Source organism: Trichoderma virens, assembly GCF_000170995.1.
Source record: "Trichoderma virens Gv29-8 chromosome Unknown TRIVIscaffold_77, whole genome shotgun sequence".
Lineage (NCBI taxonomy): Eukaryota > Fungi > Ascomycota > Sordariomycetes > Hypocreales > Hypocreaceae > Trichoderma > Trichoderma virens.
Window position 1 is genome coordinate 351,622 of NW_014013672.1, and position 16,887 is coordinate 368,508.

Here is a 16,887-nt window from a genome sequence, read left to right on the forward strand (position 1 = left end):
CCAACACGCTCCCTTTTTTGTCTGTGTCTCATGTCCAAGCTTTATAAGGCCAAGTAAAATGCCGCTCCATCACCAAGGATCGATAGCTCAGTGGTAGAGGTAAGCGAATCCGAAACATAATTCCCAATCCATAACATAATAACTAACAAGCTTCGCAGCGAGAGATTGCAGATCTCTAGGTCACGCGTTCGATCCGCGTTCGGTCCTGTCTTTTTTTGCTTTTTGAACATCTGATCCCGTCCTCATTGCCATATGCCTGTATTTTCTACCTGTGTATTGTATTTGACCTTGGATATTGATGATCTGGCCTTGGAGGGGTAGTACTAGGGCAATGTGGAGCTGTAAATCACACCCGCGTATTTTGTACTACGCATGTTACCAAGGACGAACTCCATGTATCTGAAAGAGATATTCATGATATGATTGCCATTTGTTCAAGAAAACACTGGTTCTCATAATTTTTGGATAATGCTACTGCAACTGCCAGCATTTGTTGCATTTGATCGGCAAAGGGGTGATTTTGTGTCAGTCAGTGCAATTAGATCAGAACAATATGCAGCTTATCAAGCATCCTTATTACGGCTGTAACCGTCTAAACCAACTGAACCATCTAGCAAACTGTACTTGTGACTGTGTGGCCCACAGTGTGAGGGGCTAAGAAAAAACCAACATCAGCCATGCCCCTCGAATTGTAAGCCACACAGCCGCAAGTACACTTTGTTAAGGATGTCCTGGTTTGTTAGAATGGTCTAGTTGGTGTAGATTCGTAGTAAGCTGAAATGGATACTTAATAATCCTTTCCCAGGACAGAGTAGAGGGCACCCGTCTTATGGAGTACTCTTGGATTGCAAACTACAGGCAGTATCCTTTCCATCAGATTTCGCACATGTGTCCGAGTATATTCGCCATTACCACACGACATCGAGGGATTCCGCAGACATCCCCTAGCTTACGACGTATATCCAAAGAAATCAAAAGCAGAAAATTGATATCTCTACCGATGCTCCGAAAGTATTACCTTGACATGAATAGCGATGTGCCGACAACCACCCCGCTGGAGCTACCCTGTATCTCTTGTTTTATGATTCTTATCTTATCGACAAGGATAAGATAAGCATGCCCCGATAAAAAAGTTTCCTATCGTTATACGCTGCGAACCTCCATTGACCAGAGCCTGGAACTCGGCCTTGACAAAATCCTCATTCGCACCAGCATCTGCATCCGAAGCCGCAATGCCTGCAAAAACTGCTGGGAAGCCGAAGCCGCAGCACAAGCCGAACAAAACGGAGCTCAAGAAGCAAAAGAGGAAGCGCGACCATGAAGACCTGCACAAACTCGAGGAGGCCATCGCCCAGCTGGTGAGTAGACGAGGCGCAAGTTATTTGTCTGTCCTGGATTTTACGGCTTACCATGATTCTGCATAGGACCCCAAGTCTGGCAAGGTGAAAACCTTTGCTGACCTGTCCTCGGCCATTTCACCTGCGACAGCATCCGGCCTTCACTCATCACACTTCACGAACATGACCGAAATCCAGGAACAGGCAATCCCGTTGGCATTGCAGGGCAAGGATATCCTCGGCGCGGCGAAGACGGGCAGTGGCAAGACACTGGCTTTCCTGGTGCCAGTACTGGAGAAGCTCTATCGCGAACAATGGACAGAGTTTGACGGTCTCGGTGCTCTGATCCTCTCCCCGACTCGAGAGCTGGCGGTTCAAATTTTCGAAGTGTTGCGCAAGATCGGACGGCACCATGCCTTTTCAGCCGGCCTCGTTATTGGTGGAAAGAGTCTAAAGGAAGAGGCCGAGCGATTGATTCGAATGAATATCTTAGTCTGCACGCCAGGACGAATGCTGCAGCACCTGGACCAGACGGCCGGTTTCGACGCGAACAACTTGCAGATTCTGGTGTTGGACGAGGCGGATCGAATCATGGACCTGGGATTCCAATCTGCAGTTGATGCACTGGTTGAGCATCTGCCCAAGTCGCGACAGACACTCATGTTCAGTGCGACGCAGAGCAAAAAAGTTTCAGATCTTGCCCGACTCAGCCTGAAAGACCCCGAATACGTCTCTGTGCACCAAGACGCAACGACAGCAACACCAACTACCCTCCAACAACACTACATCGTCACCCCGCTACCCGAGAAACTCGATACTCTCTATGGTTTTATCAAGGCGAACGTCAAGAGCAAAATCATCGTATTTCTCAGCTCCGGCAAGCAAGTCCGGTTTGTCTACGAAAGCTTTCGACACCTTCAGCCTGGTATTCCACTACTTCATCTTCACGGCCGTCAGAAGCAAGTGGCGCGATTAGAAATCACAAACAGATTCACCGCCGCAAAGACATCGTGTCTGTTTGCTACTGACGTGGTTGCGCGAGGCATTGATTTCCCTGCAGTTGATTGGGTCATTCAGGCAGATTGCCCTGAAGATGCTGATACATATATCCACAGAGTGGGACGAACGGCCCGATTCCAGAGCAATGGCCGCGCCGTTCTCTTCCTCGACCCCAGCGAAGAGGAGGGGATGATTAAGCGACTAGAACACAAGAAGATCCCCATACAAAAAGTGCACGTCAAGGAGAAGAAGAAGAAGAGTATCAAGAACAACCTACAGGATATGTGCTTCAAGTTCCCCGACCTGAAATACCTGGGCCAAAAGGCGTTTATCAGTTACACAAGGTCGATTCACCTGCAGAAGGATAAAGAAGTCTTCAAGTTTGATGACCTCGACTGGGACGCATATGCATCGAGCCTTGGTTTGCCCGGAACCCCACAGATCAAATTCCAGAAGGGTGAGGATATCAAGAGGATAAAGAATGCGCCCCGCCAAGGCATGTCAAGCGACTCAGAATCAGACATGGACCTGGACGGAGCGTACGATAAGAAGAAGAAGGACAAGAAAGAGGTGCGGACGAAATACGACAAGATGTTTGAACGAACAAACCAGGACGTTTTGTCTAGCCATTACTCTAAACTTGTGCTGGATGGAGGCAAGGAGGATGACGATGAGGAGGATGACTTCTTGTCTGTAAAGAGAAGACTAAATGACGACGATGTCGACGTACTTACGGGCACGGCACCCATCAACTCCGCCAAGGTCATAGCACTAGGCGGCGATGATTTATACGTCGTCGATTCAAAACGCCGCGAGAAAGCCCTTCAGTCAAAGAAGAAGATGGCCAAATTCCGTGGCAACTCCTCGAAGCTCGTGTTTGACGAAGAAGGCAACGCGCACGAAATCTACGAGCTCCAGGACGAAGAAGACTTCAAGCAACAAGGCCCCGCAGACGAGCAGCGCCAGAAGTTCTTGGATAGCGAGACGGTTAGGGTCAAGGAGGCTGATGTGGACGACAAGCTACTCGCGAAGCAGCGGAAGAGAGAGAAGAAGGAGAAGAGGAAGGCGAGGGAAGCGATGGAAATGGCTGGCGGAGAGGGCGTTGATCCACAGCTTGGTGCGAACGGCGATGGCGACGATCCGCTGGCTCTGCTGCGCTCTCTGCCTATGGCTGGGGAGGACCGCAGTGATGATTCAGATGCCGAGCCGCCGAAGAAGAAGGCCAAGAAGTGGTTCCAGGACGACTCGGACGATGAAGATGCCAAGAAGAAGAGCAAGGGCGGGAAGAAGAAGAAGGGAGGCAAGGTTATTGAGGTGGACCAGGAGCCTGAGACATTGGAGGATCTGGAAGCTTTGGCTGCGGGCTTGTTGGATGGTTGAAGGGAGCCTTGTTGATACCGTTTGGGCGCCATTTCTGGCCGGTGTTGTATATTGGGGGAGGTGTAATTCAGAGCATAATGTTAGCTTACAATTTAAAAGCATCAGAATTTGTATAAAAAGTCAGCAGCTGGTACATTCAGCATTTCTATTTAACGCCCTCGTTCTATGTTAATTCCCCTTTCCCATTGGCATTCCTCTCAAAAACAGAAATCGCCAAATCAAGCCAGCAAGTGATCCGCCCATACGTCCAACTATAAGACCTCACAAAAAAGGAGGTGATGGAAACCAACACACAAAGCAGCACCACAAAAACATTGCACATCACTCTCAAACAAACTAAACTTCTTCCACTATGAATCTCCATTGTCTTCATTTCAAATACGTAAAAAAAGTCACATTTTCCCACCATCTGTACAAAAAACTGCTGCGTTTGCGTGAGAGGGTATTCTTCCTTTTGCTCGTTTTTTTCGGCTCCATCTGCCCCCCCCCTTCCGTTAATTTCCGACCCTATCTACGTTTGCGCCTGGCTTCAATAGAAAGATGCTTTCCCACTAATAAAACGATAGAAGAAGAAGAAAGAGAGAAAAAAGGGACAAAATTCAAGATGAGATCAAACCAACGCTCCTGTGACGCCGCCGAATGCAAAAAGTATTCTTTCCTTCGTCTCTTTTTTTTGGGTTATTGTTTTTTTTTCACTCGTCGCCTAGCTCTGGTACTTTATGCCCAAAGAGGCGAATGCGGTAGAAACATGTGTGATTGGGAGCTCCGTAGTTGCTCACGGCGCGAACAATCACCTGGTCAGTCTCGGCGTTGAGCGCCATGAGTTCGCTGCTGAGACGGTGAACATGAACGCCGTCATGCAGTTCTGCGCCCTCGTAGACAAACTGAGTGACCTTGACAAACTGGGGAGGCAGATCAGCCGGAGCGTAGTTCCAGTCGAACAGGTCCTCGGGGAAATGCGCAGCGGAAAAGTCCAGCAGGCGCTCTCTGATAGCCGCGTCTTCGATCTTGATGTACACTTCGATCTGGCGTGGCCGCGCACCAGGATTTGACGTAGCGCCGGGCAATATGTGCTCAATCACGATATGCTGAGGGATGATTGAGTGGCCCATGATGACGCTCAACTTGGCACCATGGGGGTTGCCGCGTTTGTTCACCTCACGGGCAGCGCACCAACAGTCGCCATCGTCATGCCATGGAAGAAGAGCCTCTATGGGAGCGTATGGCTGAGCGCCCTTGAGACCCTTGTCGTTGAGATATTTCGCATCGGGCCTGAACGTTGTAGATGTTTGTTTGGGATCGATGATTGCGCCGGCACCAACTCCAAAGTAGTTGAGCTGGTTCTTCAGATCCCTATCCCAGTGAGAACGAATCCGACCCTTAGCCATGGCCTCTAGGTTCAAATCGGCAATGGATTTGCGAACCAAACTATCAACGAGCTTGGTAACTTCTGCCCGTGTGATGCTTGAAGAGTCATCCTTCTTGGCTAGATCGACAGTGTCGCGAATCAGCTGTTCTAGCTTGGGCTGCAGCTCAATGATTTCGGCCTTCATCTCTGCCCGATGACTGGCAAACTCGTCCTTCAGATACTGTAAGAAGTATTCGCGAGTTACGACTGTGCTGCCACTTTTGGAACTCCCGACATGCTTTTTGATCAACTGGTCAAGACGCTTATCAATGTCCTTGTCTGAGAGAGATCCGGTGATTTTCATCTTGTCCAGTATGGGGCGTAGGGTTTGCTCAACCTTGCGCTGGTTGTCGGTTGCCCAGGCCTCCCACATATGCGGCAGCTTCTTGGCCAGTCCATCGTTTGCTTCGTTGATCTTGGAGGCGATTTCTGGACGTCTCGCTAGCCATGCCGCGATATCTTTCCACTGCTTCTCTGACGAGGGTTCGTAATGGCCGGCCTTGCTCTTGTTTAGCATCGGGAAGCTGCCATCTTTCTCGACCAGATCTCGGATTGCATGCCAGAAATCTTGCGCAACGACGGGCTTCCCATCTTTGAGTGTCATGTGTACCATCTTGGGAACGACTGCGTTTAGCTTTTCAATAGATGATTCATGAAGCTTTCCAGCACCCTTCATTAGGCGGAGGTCTCGCAATATTTGGTTAATCATATCCCCAAACTCGGCATACTGGTCACCTCGCAGCTCGTCCAGTCCTGGAAAGTCATCCCATGCGCTCCGTGAGGACCAAGTAATGGAAGGAATGAGACTTCCAATTCGAGAGGCAAGGCCACCAAGATCCGGTAGGGCTGGTATTGGGATTGAAGGAACTGAAATTGAGGGTGCCTCTCCGAAGCTGGGCAAATTGGCGACGGCGACGCTTGACAGGACCACAGCCAACAAGATGAATGAAAAGCCGCTAACTGTGTATACCAGGGCCTCACCAATGAGTATGAACCGCTCTCGTAGAGAATCCGAGAAGAGGCCGGAGAAGGAGTTGACGACACTCTCTATGGCGGCGCTGAAAAACCAATAAATTGCCCGTAGATATGTGAGTGGATTGAACAACTGTTGCCAGTTGATGGAGTCGTCGGTGAAAGTGGAATCGAGTTCAGAATCAACGTCAGAATCCAAATCAGAAGACACAGGAGAGTTGAATTCCCCATTTTGAATGTCCCTTTGCCGAGGCTGCCGCCTAGAAAGATATGGGAAGAGGGACGCGAGAATGCGCCGCCATTTCTCTTGTCGTGAAACTTGGCCATCGGTCTCTCGAATGTTGTCTTGCATAGCATCGTCCATTTCACTGTGATCTGTTGGAAAGCGAGAATCATGTTGACTGACGACAGGTTTGCCCGGCTGCCGAGTTGTAGCACGTGGAGGCATACGACCCGCGACAGTGTTACCACGAGGAGGTATTGTCCGTTGCTCTGTGCCTCGGGGTTGACTTGCTGAGCTTACAATGGTCGATGCCTTGGGGATACGCATTCTTGTTGTAGACTGGCTCTGTTCTAGAAGTGTGCCAGTGCTAACCCCTTGACTTAGCTGCGTGTCAGATTCGGGTGGACTGACGGGCGCAAGAACTCTGCCCCCTAGAAGACTCTTGACGGCACTCCAAGCTTTGCCTGGAGCTTCGCGGATTCGATTCGGCGTAGCCTGCTCATATTGATCCCTGGTTGCCGGGGGCCGACTTGATAGAGAGGAAGGTGGTGGCACGGACGGCTTTGTCGTTTTGGATAATGGAATTGGTTTGACGGCCAGTGGCGGCGGCATTGATCTAAACGAGGCATTCCCAAAATAATCACCCTCAGCATTGAAACTCCGCGAATCAGAAACATCACTTTCGGAGGGAGTGAGCTCTCCATCCTCGTCATCGTCGATCTCGTCCTCATCCTCAGATGCTGGCCGACTAAACGATTGGTCAAAGGCCACCTTTGCTGTGTTGTTTGGGTTTGCTGCGAAAATGATTAGCATCACCTTGCCTAACAAACAAGGCGTATCGTAGGGAAGGCGTACCAAGCTTTGTCGCAGCAGGCTTTAGTCCCTGTCTATGCTTGCCATTGTCCCGGCCATGTGACAGCTGATTTGACTCAACGTCTGATTCGGATTCTGTGTCGTCGGCCTGTCTCGCTGGATTATATCGGCGAGCGACTTGAGGCTTCAGATGCTGTCCATGACGTTGAAGATCCGCAGCCTCCTCAGCCTCCTGCCGTGCCTGTCTCCGAAGAACGCCATGCATAGCATCCTGAAGGGTGGCCGGCATGCTGTCCACGCTGAGGCGGCGGGGTTCCTCTGCAGCTCCATATGTATACTGCCGTTTGGTACTAGGTGCGCCTTTTAAGGAGGGATAATCCGGCTTGTTGAAATCCTCCACCTCCGTTCTGGTGTTTGGCCGCTTAGCAGGGTTGCGTTCTCTTGACCGAGGTCTGCCTCCCCTTCGACCATTCATCATGGTAACAAAGTCAAGGAAGGGCGCTTCAGGTGGTCGTAGATGAATTGATAGAGCAGTTGATGATGAATAGAATGAGAGACTTTGAGAATTTTTAAAACCGGCGGATGTGGAGGTGAAAAATCGAGGGCGGATAGGTTCAAATAGGATCGGATTCAGGCCCAAATTCACAAAATAAAGACAGCCGTATTCTATTTTTGTCCCAAGCTCAAATCCGGATTCGTCGTCTGCTGGGGCCTAGATTCTTTGCGTCCCAGCCAAGATGGATCCTTACTGGGGGAGAGTTGTGATCAACAAAGAGCATCTTTGTTAAGTTGGGATGAGACGCATGTCACCAGAAGGAGCGGTAAGGAGGCGTTAGGAGGCCACTTTGTTTGGATCTGAGAAGAACAATGACGCCGTATAGAAGCTTCGAAAATCTGGGGTGAGAAGGAAATATGTTTGGGTGGCGTGAAGATGGGATTTCGTCTCTTTGAGATGTCCTTTGAGTTTAGTTTGCGCGATGACAACTTCACTGAGGGCGCGGTAGCGTGACGCGCCGAGGCTTAAGCGGCGCATTTTTGGGAAGAATCAGGCACGATTGAGCGGGGTCACGTGCGCGTCAGAGGTACCGGGTACGAGTTACTTGGGGCCAGTGATGTTTCATCTTTTTTGATGGTGCATGTAAAGAGTGTGTTTATTGATTTGATTCGGGATAACGAACAGAGCAACAATGCGGCCACGTTTTTTCGTCATTGCGTGCATGTTGTCTTTGTCAGAGGCTGCGCACAGCCTTGTTAAATTGGCGATATCAGGTCTCACTTGCGTGGGTCTCAGCGGGCGAATAGTGCTTGGGTGTTCGTACCACAAAGAATTGACAGGGCTGAAAACGGAGATTAGGATATGAACAGCTCGATAAGACTAATGCAGACAAAGAGTTATGCATGAGAGTTGTTGTTATAGAGCTGGTGTTGCCAGTCTTTTGTTGAGCACGCACATTCCCAAATGAAAGCGCAATGAGGCCGGCAAGGGTGTTGATGGCGATGAGCGTTTCATCTTAAGCACAAGCTTCAGCGAACTCAACTGATCTGCAGCCAACCGCCCACTGTCCATATTTTCATCTACAGTACAGTACCTCCATATCATATATCATCCTCAACAGAACCTGGTCGATGATTTGAACACGAAATGAAAAGCCACTCTGCATCATCACACGCAGCAGGGGACGCAGCTAGTAATCAGCAGGGAATGTTACGAGCCAGTGTCGTATTCTACCCAGGTGGTTGAACTCGTCCCATGCAAATCCAGGAACAGAGCTGAGGACGGTTACTACTAGTTTGGGTGCTAAAAGTGCGTTTGATTGCCACCATCTCTGGTCTGGAAGCAATACCCGTCTCGCATTAACCCCACCATAGGGAATTAATTACCGTCTGGCGTATCACTTGCTGGCCAACCAGTTGAAAACGATGGCAGCCAAGCCAAGCCCAAGAGTCGCTATTCTGGGGCCCTTCCCGCTATAGTTTTGTTTTATCCCTGCTCGACATCATTGGATTGCAACATCCGCCGAAACATGGCGCTCCAGACGCAGGCGCAGAGGCTCAGCGTGAGACTGTCTATGGCCTCACGGCCCCTCCCCCGGCTGCTGGCGTCATCTCCGTCTCCGTCTCTCGCCAGCTCGCCAGCATCTCCATCGCTATCGCTATCGCTGCCTCTGCCTCTGGCTCTGCCTCGGGCTCAAACTGCAGCGGTCGGACCTCAAGATCGTCACCGGTCCCAGTTGCAGCGCCGGTTGCAGCGCCACCAGCAGCGGCACTATCCCAGTTATTCCCAGGTCGATCCGCGCCTATCAAGACTGGTAATGACAGGCGTATCCGCACCCATAGCACAAACATTATTAGTCGCTCGTAGCAATAAATTCCGCTCCCCCCTCTCACTCGCGCTCTCACGTCTCTTCTCTACTGCGACTCCTGCTCCCCTGCAATCTAGACGCTCAACTACCACAATGGCTGTCGGAACTGTTCTCATCACCGGGTACGGCCTCTCCATCCTCTCCATCTGTCCTGCCATGCCATGCCGCGCTCTGCGATGCTCAGCCCAGCAAATATGCGCGCTTATTGCCCCTCGCTGCCCCACGCAGCGCCTCGAGGATGCGCCGACTTGCGTTGAGCTGGGCGAGCGTCATCGCGGTGCTTTGCCATGAGACGGATCGATCCCTTGTGCTGCATCTTGCATCTTGCATCTTGGACTAACATGATTCTCTGCGCCCAATCCGCAGTGGCACGGGCTACATCGGCTCCTTCACGACTCTGGCCCTGCTCGACGCCGGCTACGATGTCGTCATTGTCGACAGCCTCTACAACTCGTCCAAGGTGGCCATTGACCGGATCGAGCTGCTGTCAGGCCGCCGCCCCGACTTTTACCAGGTCGACATCACCGACGAGAAGGCGCTCGACGAGGTCTTTGCCAAGCACCCCGCCATCGACAGCGTCATCCACTTTGCTGCGCTGAAGGCGAGTTGAATGCGACCCCAGCAGAAGAAGAAGCCTTTGCAAGGACCAGACAACTAACAGCACACTCTAGGCTGTTGGAGAGTCGTCCATCATCCCCCTCGAGTATTACCGCGTCAACGTCGGCGGCAGCATTGCGCTCCTCCAGTCCATGACCCGCCACAATGTTACCAACATTGTCTTCTCCTCCTCCGCCACCGTCTACGGCGATGCCACTCGATTCCCCGACATGATCCCCATCCCCGAGCACTGCCCCATTGGCCCGACCAACACCTACGGCCGCACCAAGTCCATGATCGAGGACGTCATCACCGACTACGTCAATGCCCAGCGCAACAACCTGCAGAAGGAGGGCAAGCCCTATCAGCAGTGGAACGGCGCTCTGCTGCGCTACTTCAACCCCTGCGGTGCGCACCCCAGCGGCATCATGGGCGAGGATCCCCAGGGCGTTCCTTTCAACCTGCTCCCCCTGCTGGGACAGGTTGCCACTGGCCAGCGCGAGAAGTTGCTGGTCTACGGCGAGGGTATGTAGTGGTTTTTACGGTGATCCCCTTGATCAATTCTAATGATTCTACAGATTACCCCTCCCGCGACGGAACCGCCATCCGAGACTACATCCACGTCGTGGATCTCGCCCGAGGCCACTTGGAGGCCCTGAACTACCTCCGCTCCAACCAGCCCGGCGTCAAGGCTTGGAACCTGGGCTCCGGCCGTGGCAGCACTGTCTTTGAGATCATCAATGCTTTCAGCGCCGTCGTTGGCCGAGACTTGAAGTACGAGGTCGTTGCCCGCAGAGCTGGTGACGTCTTGGACCTGACTGCCAACCCTAAGCTGGCCAACGAGGAGCTAAAGTGGAAGACTGAATTCACCATGGAGAAGGCTTGCGAGGACCTGTGGCGGTGGGTCAGCAACAACCCCCAGGGATACCGACAGGAGCCTCCAGCAGAGCTGCTGGCTGCCATCAAGAAGGCGTAAAACAGGATATATTGGAAATACAATTGAAAAGAAAAGAGGAGAGTTGGATGTGATATCTAAAAATAGACATGAATGACCGATTTAGTATTCTCAACATAATGAGCGTCATCTACAAATTGGATGTTTGGACAATGAATCCTTTGTTCTTGGCGATAGAAGAAAAGAAATACCAAACAAAAAATAAATTAAAATGATTTTTTATTTTATACATTACGTGAAAGACGTCTAGTCAAACTTGAGCAGAAGCTTGCCCGTTGTCTTTCTGCCCTCCAGATCAATGTGCGCCTGAGCGGCATCCTTGAGAGGGTAAATGTGGTGGATCTTGACCTCTACCTTTTTGGAGATGACGAGGTCAAAGAGCTCGGAGGTGTATCTTTCAAGGTCTGCCCTTTCAGTGACATAGCCGTTGACGACGGGTCTCATGAGCTTGACGTTTTTGGCACCAAGCTGCAGGATGTTGACAGGGGGCACAGCTCCGGACTGGTGGGGATTCATTTGTTAGTTCATCTTTGTCTCATCGTTTCATTGTTTTTCTTTCATTTTTCTGTTTCAATAATATGGGAAAAACTTACAGCGTTGCCGAATGAGATGAGGTGGCCCTTGAGGGCAATCATCTGCAGATCGGCATCAAACGTCGCCTTGCCAACACCATCAAAGATGGCGTCAATGCCGTGGCCGCCCGTAATCTCCTTGACCTTGCTGACAATGTCGTCGTGGGAGTTGACGAGATAATCCGCGCCGTTCTTCTTGGCCAGCGCAAGCTTCTCCTCCGTGCTCGCCGTCGCAATGATCTTGGCCCCAACGCTCTTGAGCATCTGCACCAACAGCGTGCCCACGCCGCCGGCCGCAGCATGCACCAGCGTCCACTGGCCGGCCTTGACCTCGCCCGCCTCGCGAATAAACGTCCAGGCCGTCAGGCCCTGCAGATAAATCGCCGCGGCCTCCTCGCTGGACAAACCCTCGGGGATGGCCACGACCTTTTCGGCGTCCACGGCGGTATACTCGGCGTAAGTCGCGGAGTCTCCGCCGGCCATGAAGGCGACGCGGGTTCCGGGCGCGAATCTGGTGACGGAATCGTGGACAGCGACGACCTCGCCCGAGGCCTCGCGGCCCATGGTCAGGGGGAAGGAGGGCGCGGGGTACAGGCCTGAGCGGAAGTAGGTGTCGATGAAGTTGATGCCGGCGAACTTGTTCTTGACCAGGATCTGGCCCGCGGAGAGCGTGGGCACGGGGACGTCCTTGTACTCGAGGACCTCGGGGCCGCCGTTTTTGGCGATCTGGACGGCCTTCATGGTTGCTGGGATTGGAGCCATTTTGGTACTAGAAAATTCTCTACGGAAGTGAGTGTTTGGTGTTGTTGCTGGTGTTGTTGCTGAGGGTAATCGGTGGCTTAATAAAGATGATGAGGGGCAGAGGGGCAAACGAAGCCGATGAGGGGCAACAGAGGATTGGCAATAGGCGCGTCTGACAATTGAGGGTGATTGTCTAATATAGAGGCTATGCAGCGAGCGAGACGCAACGGCAATTGGCCTCGACATTTGCATCTTTGATTCGATTCGCCCTGTTCAATTGCCTGACTCGGAGCTCGAGCTGTCGTATAAGTGATACGGCTAGAAACGGGATCACGCGCGGTATTAGTAATGCCTCCGCGGTACGCCCAGTAAGTGAGCGAAAGCTGCGGTTGACATGTAGGGCGCATAATCGGCAAGGGAAATTGCGGGATGGGGCCCCGTTTGTATGCTGGATACGGCCGCCCGGCTTTAATGAGAGCGCCTTTCCAGTGGAGGTCTCGGAGGTGTAAACGGAGGCCTTTGTAAGCTCTTATAAAAGTTGCTGGGGTTCACTTTTGCTATATTCTTGGTTGAGACTGCATCATGTGTGTTACATCTCACTATAGTCTGGTACCTATGAATGGCGAAACATTGCGAGAATCCCACTTCCATCATGGTTTCTCAATAACCACCAAGACATGATCTGCTGCTGACTGCATAATGTAATTGAATGACGTCGTGAGGGGCAAATTCTTAACCGTTTAATTGCTGCTGCACGACATGGAAAAATGGAGTGCTTGATATCGCGATAAGAGCTCCAGGCAAAAGCCCCGCTATACGCTCAGCCTTGCAATTGCAGACTTCAGTTCATCTCAAGAAGAGGCATTGCATAGAATTGATCTCAGCGTTTACTATATTAAACTACCTATACCTACACCATGAAGATGCCACCTAGACTACCTCTGAAGGGCTTCTTGGCTGCTGCCCGGTCTGCTTTGGCAGCTCCTCCAGCCCAGAGATCAGGGCCTCTGACCCTGGTGATTGGCAATGAGTCTGCAGGTAAATCTCACATCACTACCATTGCTTCAAGTATAGCCTCTGGTTAACATATGTCAAGATCTTGATTCTCTCTGCTCAGCCGTGGTGCTGGCGTATATCCGGTCCAACACATCCCCCCACACTCTGCACATTCCCCTCTCAAACATTCCCCGGTCTGATCTTGTTCTCCGAACTGAGATGACCGATGTCCTGCAGCGAGCTGGACTCGCACCCACAGACATCCTCACGTTATCTGAACTGCCCGATCTCAAGCCCGAAGATACAGAGTGGTTCTTGGTAGATCACAACGCCTTGACGGGCGACTTGCGGAAATTCCAGTCCCGAGTCATCGGTTGCATCGACCACCACGTCGATGAGAACGTCACCAGCACTGACATCAAGCCACGCATCGTCGAGCCCTGCGGAAGTTGCATGAGTCTCATCATTGAAGAATCTCGTGCAGCATGGGATTCCTTTGCCCCGCTAGAAACCGAAGACGTCGCTGACGAGGACGACAATCTGGCGAAACTTGCCCTAGCGCCTATTCTCATCGACACGCTTGACCTCAAGGAAGAGCACAAGGTCAAGGAAAAGGACATCCTTGCAGCCCAATATCTGCACACAAAACTCTGTCATCACCATTTCCACCAAAATAAATTCTTCAAGGAAATCACTGCTGTCAAGGAGGATATCTCGAAACTTAGCTTCTATGATATTTTCCGCAAGGATTACAAGGAGTGGGAAGAAGCGGGCCTCAAGCTGGGCATAAGCTGCATTGTCCAAAACTTCGATTACTTGCTTGACAAGGCCAAAAACCCTCACGTCTTCATCGACGAATTGGCTTCATTTGCCAAGGAAAGGAAGCTCGATGTCGCAAGTGTCATGACCACGTCGGATCCAGGCGGCGAATTCCAGCGTCATCTCCTTGTGTGGGGGATTACTGACAGGGGAGTGGTGGCCGCGAAGAATTTCCCCAGTGTTGCAAAGAGCTTGAAGCTGGAGCAGTGGAAGGACGGGTTGTTGGATGGCGATGATGGTAAGAGAAAGACGTGGAGGCAGAAGGATCTATCTGCGAGCAGGAAGCAGGTTGCGCCTTTACTTCGAGATGCCCTGAAGACGGTTGATGGGACGTCTCAGTCACAGCTGTAGAATTGCCACTATTATGGAGCAATATAAGAAGAGAAAAAGAGGTTGATTATTTACACCATATATATTTTGTCTATTTTATACAAACGAATTCTATGATACATAAAATATGAGTGGCCTTAATGGGAACGTAGAAGAATACAGTCATCAGTCCCTTTGGAGCGGCGTTTTTTGTACATGATCTCATACCTTTTCCTAGTCCCAGATTTACCAATGCCCCCTGTCAAATACATACATCTACATCATTTCATAGACTGTGAACATGCTGACTTTAATTGGACGGCATCTGTCCCGATAACTTGCGAAGTGTCTGTGCCCTCTGTTCTCTTGCCTGTTCTCCAGCATGATGATGTCGCAGATTTTCAACTTCCCTTAGCACACGCAAAAATTCCCTGTGCACCAATTGCCGCTGGCCAAATAGGTCCAGCGAATCTTGAGGCGGAGGATGATGCAACAGACCCTCAGCAGCAGGATCGGCAACCAGGATACATGCCTTCAAGGACACATACATTGACCCAACAGGCCATATCTTGGGCTCCTCCTTGAGCATCTCGGGATACACCCAACGCAGAGCATCGGTGCATAGCTTCCGATCTCCAGTAGCTGCCATGACGCGATATGCAAACTCATACAGCTCTGGCGACCGAGGCAACTGAAACCGAGCCGGCGAGCGAAAAGCGTCCCAAAACTTCTCCCAGTCTGACCGGTGCGCATATGCCGCCATGAGTCGCAGGACTTCGCTAGTTTTCAACGCAGACTTCTGTTTGGTGGAGAGAAGAAATTCCACATTCTTCTGTGCACGCTGTAGCTCTGGCCCATATGCTGGGGACATGACGATGGATTCAATGAGGGTGATTAGCCAGTCTTTGGACATGATGGGCAGTCCACGCTCCTCCGCCACGAGATTGAGCTGATCAACCAGAGCAAGTCGTTCTGATGCAGTGTTTTCCTCCGTTACCTCAGCCCGAAATACTGCGGAGATGAGGCTTTGTAAAGTCTCGCGGCTCACGGCGGTTCCGGCCACTTGGAAATCATGGATATGCCGCCGCAGCGCACTCAGATCAAACGAAGGACTATCCGACTGATCTTCTGTTACTAGAGCTTCATCATCAATTGAAGTCACTCTAGACTCACTACTCTGAGTACGAGCCTGAAGGCGTCGAGCCATGGTCGAAAAGTGGCGCTGCTGTTGAGAAGCCAGTTTAAGGGCTTGCCACTGATGAGCAGAAGGGCTGTCAGGCATCTGGATTTTTGATGTGACTAGAGATTCCAGCTCAGATGGATTCAGCGCCACCTTTCCCTTCACTTTTTGCATCTCTTCAAGGTTTCGTTTGAGGATGCCTCTCCAGAGGGTTTCCAAATCAAGCTCGTTTCGCCTCGATTCCGTCATGCATTGCACAACAACAGTAGTTCCCGTCAGGGGAGTGCCGAACCCTGAAAACCGGCCGCTTTCATCGTAGCTGGAAGCTTCTTGCGCTCCGCTGTTATGCGCCGTGAAATTGACGCAGACCCAGCCTGTCGAAATTCCATTATCTGAACCAGGCAAAATCATAGTGTTGCTCCCCAGCATCTTCGCCTTCTTCCTCAGTCTGCGCAGCTTCGTCTTGAGTTCTCCCGGCCCAATTAGCCCATCCGCTCGAGCACCAACTTGGTGGTTTCGTCGCAGCCATCGTACAAAGCGACCTGCGGAAATGTGCAAGTGCCTCTCACTTCGCGCCGTTCCGAAAATCATGATGAGGTTGGGACCGAGTGCCGCCGGTGGATCCAGGTCGCGGAGATCCAACATGGACAGCTCATCCAGGCCCATGTCTTCGTATATGTATTTCATCATCGGCTCGAGGAGATAAGGCGCATCTTCGGGTACTTTGGGTAGCGACGCAATATGCTGCAGCGGCGCATGTCGTGGCGGTTCAACATCGAGAAACCATGGTGAATCCGCGGGCTCGTCGCTGTCGAGAATCTCATCCTCAATCTCAATCTCATCCTCGTCTTTTCGTTGCTCAATCCCCGGCTTTGCCTCTGCGTCTTTTTGCGCAACAGTTCCATACTGCTGGCTTGGCGGAAAACTTCGTAGGCCCGAGCTGGCAACCGGCCGTATTCCCCGCGACGCCGATTGTCCAATGCCCGCCAGTGGCCTGGACGCAACGGCCCTCAGAATCGCACCTCGGCATCCGCAGCACCCAAGAGTCGCAGCCACCGGGCGAGAAATCATCGCTGCTGCCTTTTGCCAGCGCTGTGGCGGACGATGATGCTGCACAGGTGAAATTTCCAGATATGGCAGGCCTTTGGCTCTACAGAAAAGCTCCCGTGGTGGCGTTGGTGGGGCTGCCGCTATCAATTGCGGCCTCCACGTGACACTTTGCC

At 51.6% G+C, this 16,887-nt stretch overlaps 6 protein-coding genes across 6 annotated transcripts; 3 read left to right on the top strand and 3 right to left on the bottom strand.

The window, feature by feature from the left end:
- Positions 1–1,232: 1,232 nt before the first annotated feature.
- Positions 1,233–3,716, top strand: TRIVIDRAFT_50536 (uncharacterized protein; the record flags this gene model as incomplete). Its single annotated transcript, XM_014099630.1, has 2 exons — positions 1,233–1,358; positions 1,425–3,716. The coding sequence occupies 2 exons, from the start codon at positions 1,233–1,235 to the stop codon at positions 3,714–3,716; spliced, it is 2,418 nt and encodes an 805-aa protein (XP_013955105.1).
- A 692-nt stretch (positions 3,717–4,408) lies between these two features.
- Positions 4,409–7,610, bottom strand: TRIVIDRAFT_223604 (uncharacterized protein; the record flags this gene model as incomplete). The annotated part of the gene is made up of 2 exons (XM_014099631.1): positions 4,409–7,113; positions 7,175–7,610. 2 exons carry the CDS (start codon positions 7,608–7,610, stop codon positions 4,409–4,411), a joined length of 3,141 nt encoding a protein of 1,046 aa, XP_013955106.1.
- A 1,978-nt stretch (positions 7,611–9,588) lies between these two features.
- On the top strand, positions 9,589–11,068 carry TRIVIDRAFT_192575 (UDP-glucose 4-epimerase Gal10-like protein; the record flags this gene model as incomplete). Its single annotated transcript, XM_014099632.1, has 4 exons — positions 9,589–9,617; positions 9,862–10,096; positions 10,167–10,617; positions 10,671–11,068. The coding sequence occupies 4 exons, from the start codon at positions 9,589–9,591 to the stop codon at positions 11,066–11,068; spliced, it is 1,113 nt and encodes a 370-aa protein (XP_013955107.1).
- A 225-nt stretch (positions 11,069–11,293) lies between these two features.
- On the bottom strand, positions 11,294–12,381 carry TRIVIDRAFT_50532 (uncharacterized protein; the record flags this gene model as incomplete). The annotated part of the gene is made up of 2 exons (XM_014099633.1): positions 11,294–11,548; positions 11,641–12,381. The coding sequence occupies 2 exons, from the start codon at positions 12,379–12,381 to the stop codon at positions 11,294–11,296; spliced, it is 996 nt and encodes a 331-aa protein (XP_013955108.1).
- A 902-nt stretch (positions 12,382–13,283) lies between these two features.
- On the top strand, positions 13,284–14,526 carry TRIVIDRAFT_50552 (uncharacterized protein; the record flags this gene model as incomplete). The annotated part of the gene is made up of 2 exons (XM_014099634.1): positions 13,284–13,398; positions 13,457–14,526. The coding sequence occupies 2 exons, from the start codon at positions 13,284–13,286 to the stop codon at positions 14,524–14,526; spliced, it is 1,185 nt and encodes a 394-aa protein (XP_013955109.1).
- A 268-nt stretch (positions 14,527–14,794) lies between these two features.
- On the bottom strand, positions 14,795–16,735 carry TRIVIDRAFT_69727 (uncharacterized protein; the record flags this gene model as incomplete). The annotated part of the gene is made up of 2 exons (XM_014099635.1): positions 14,795–15,618; positions 15,658–16,735. 2 exons carry the CDS (start codon positions 16,733–16,735, stop codon positions 14,795–14,797), a joined length of 1,902 nt encoding a protein of 633 aa, XP_013955110.1.
- Positions 16,736–16,887: the final 152 nt, after the last annotated feature.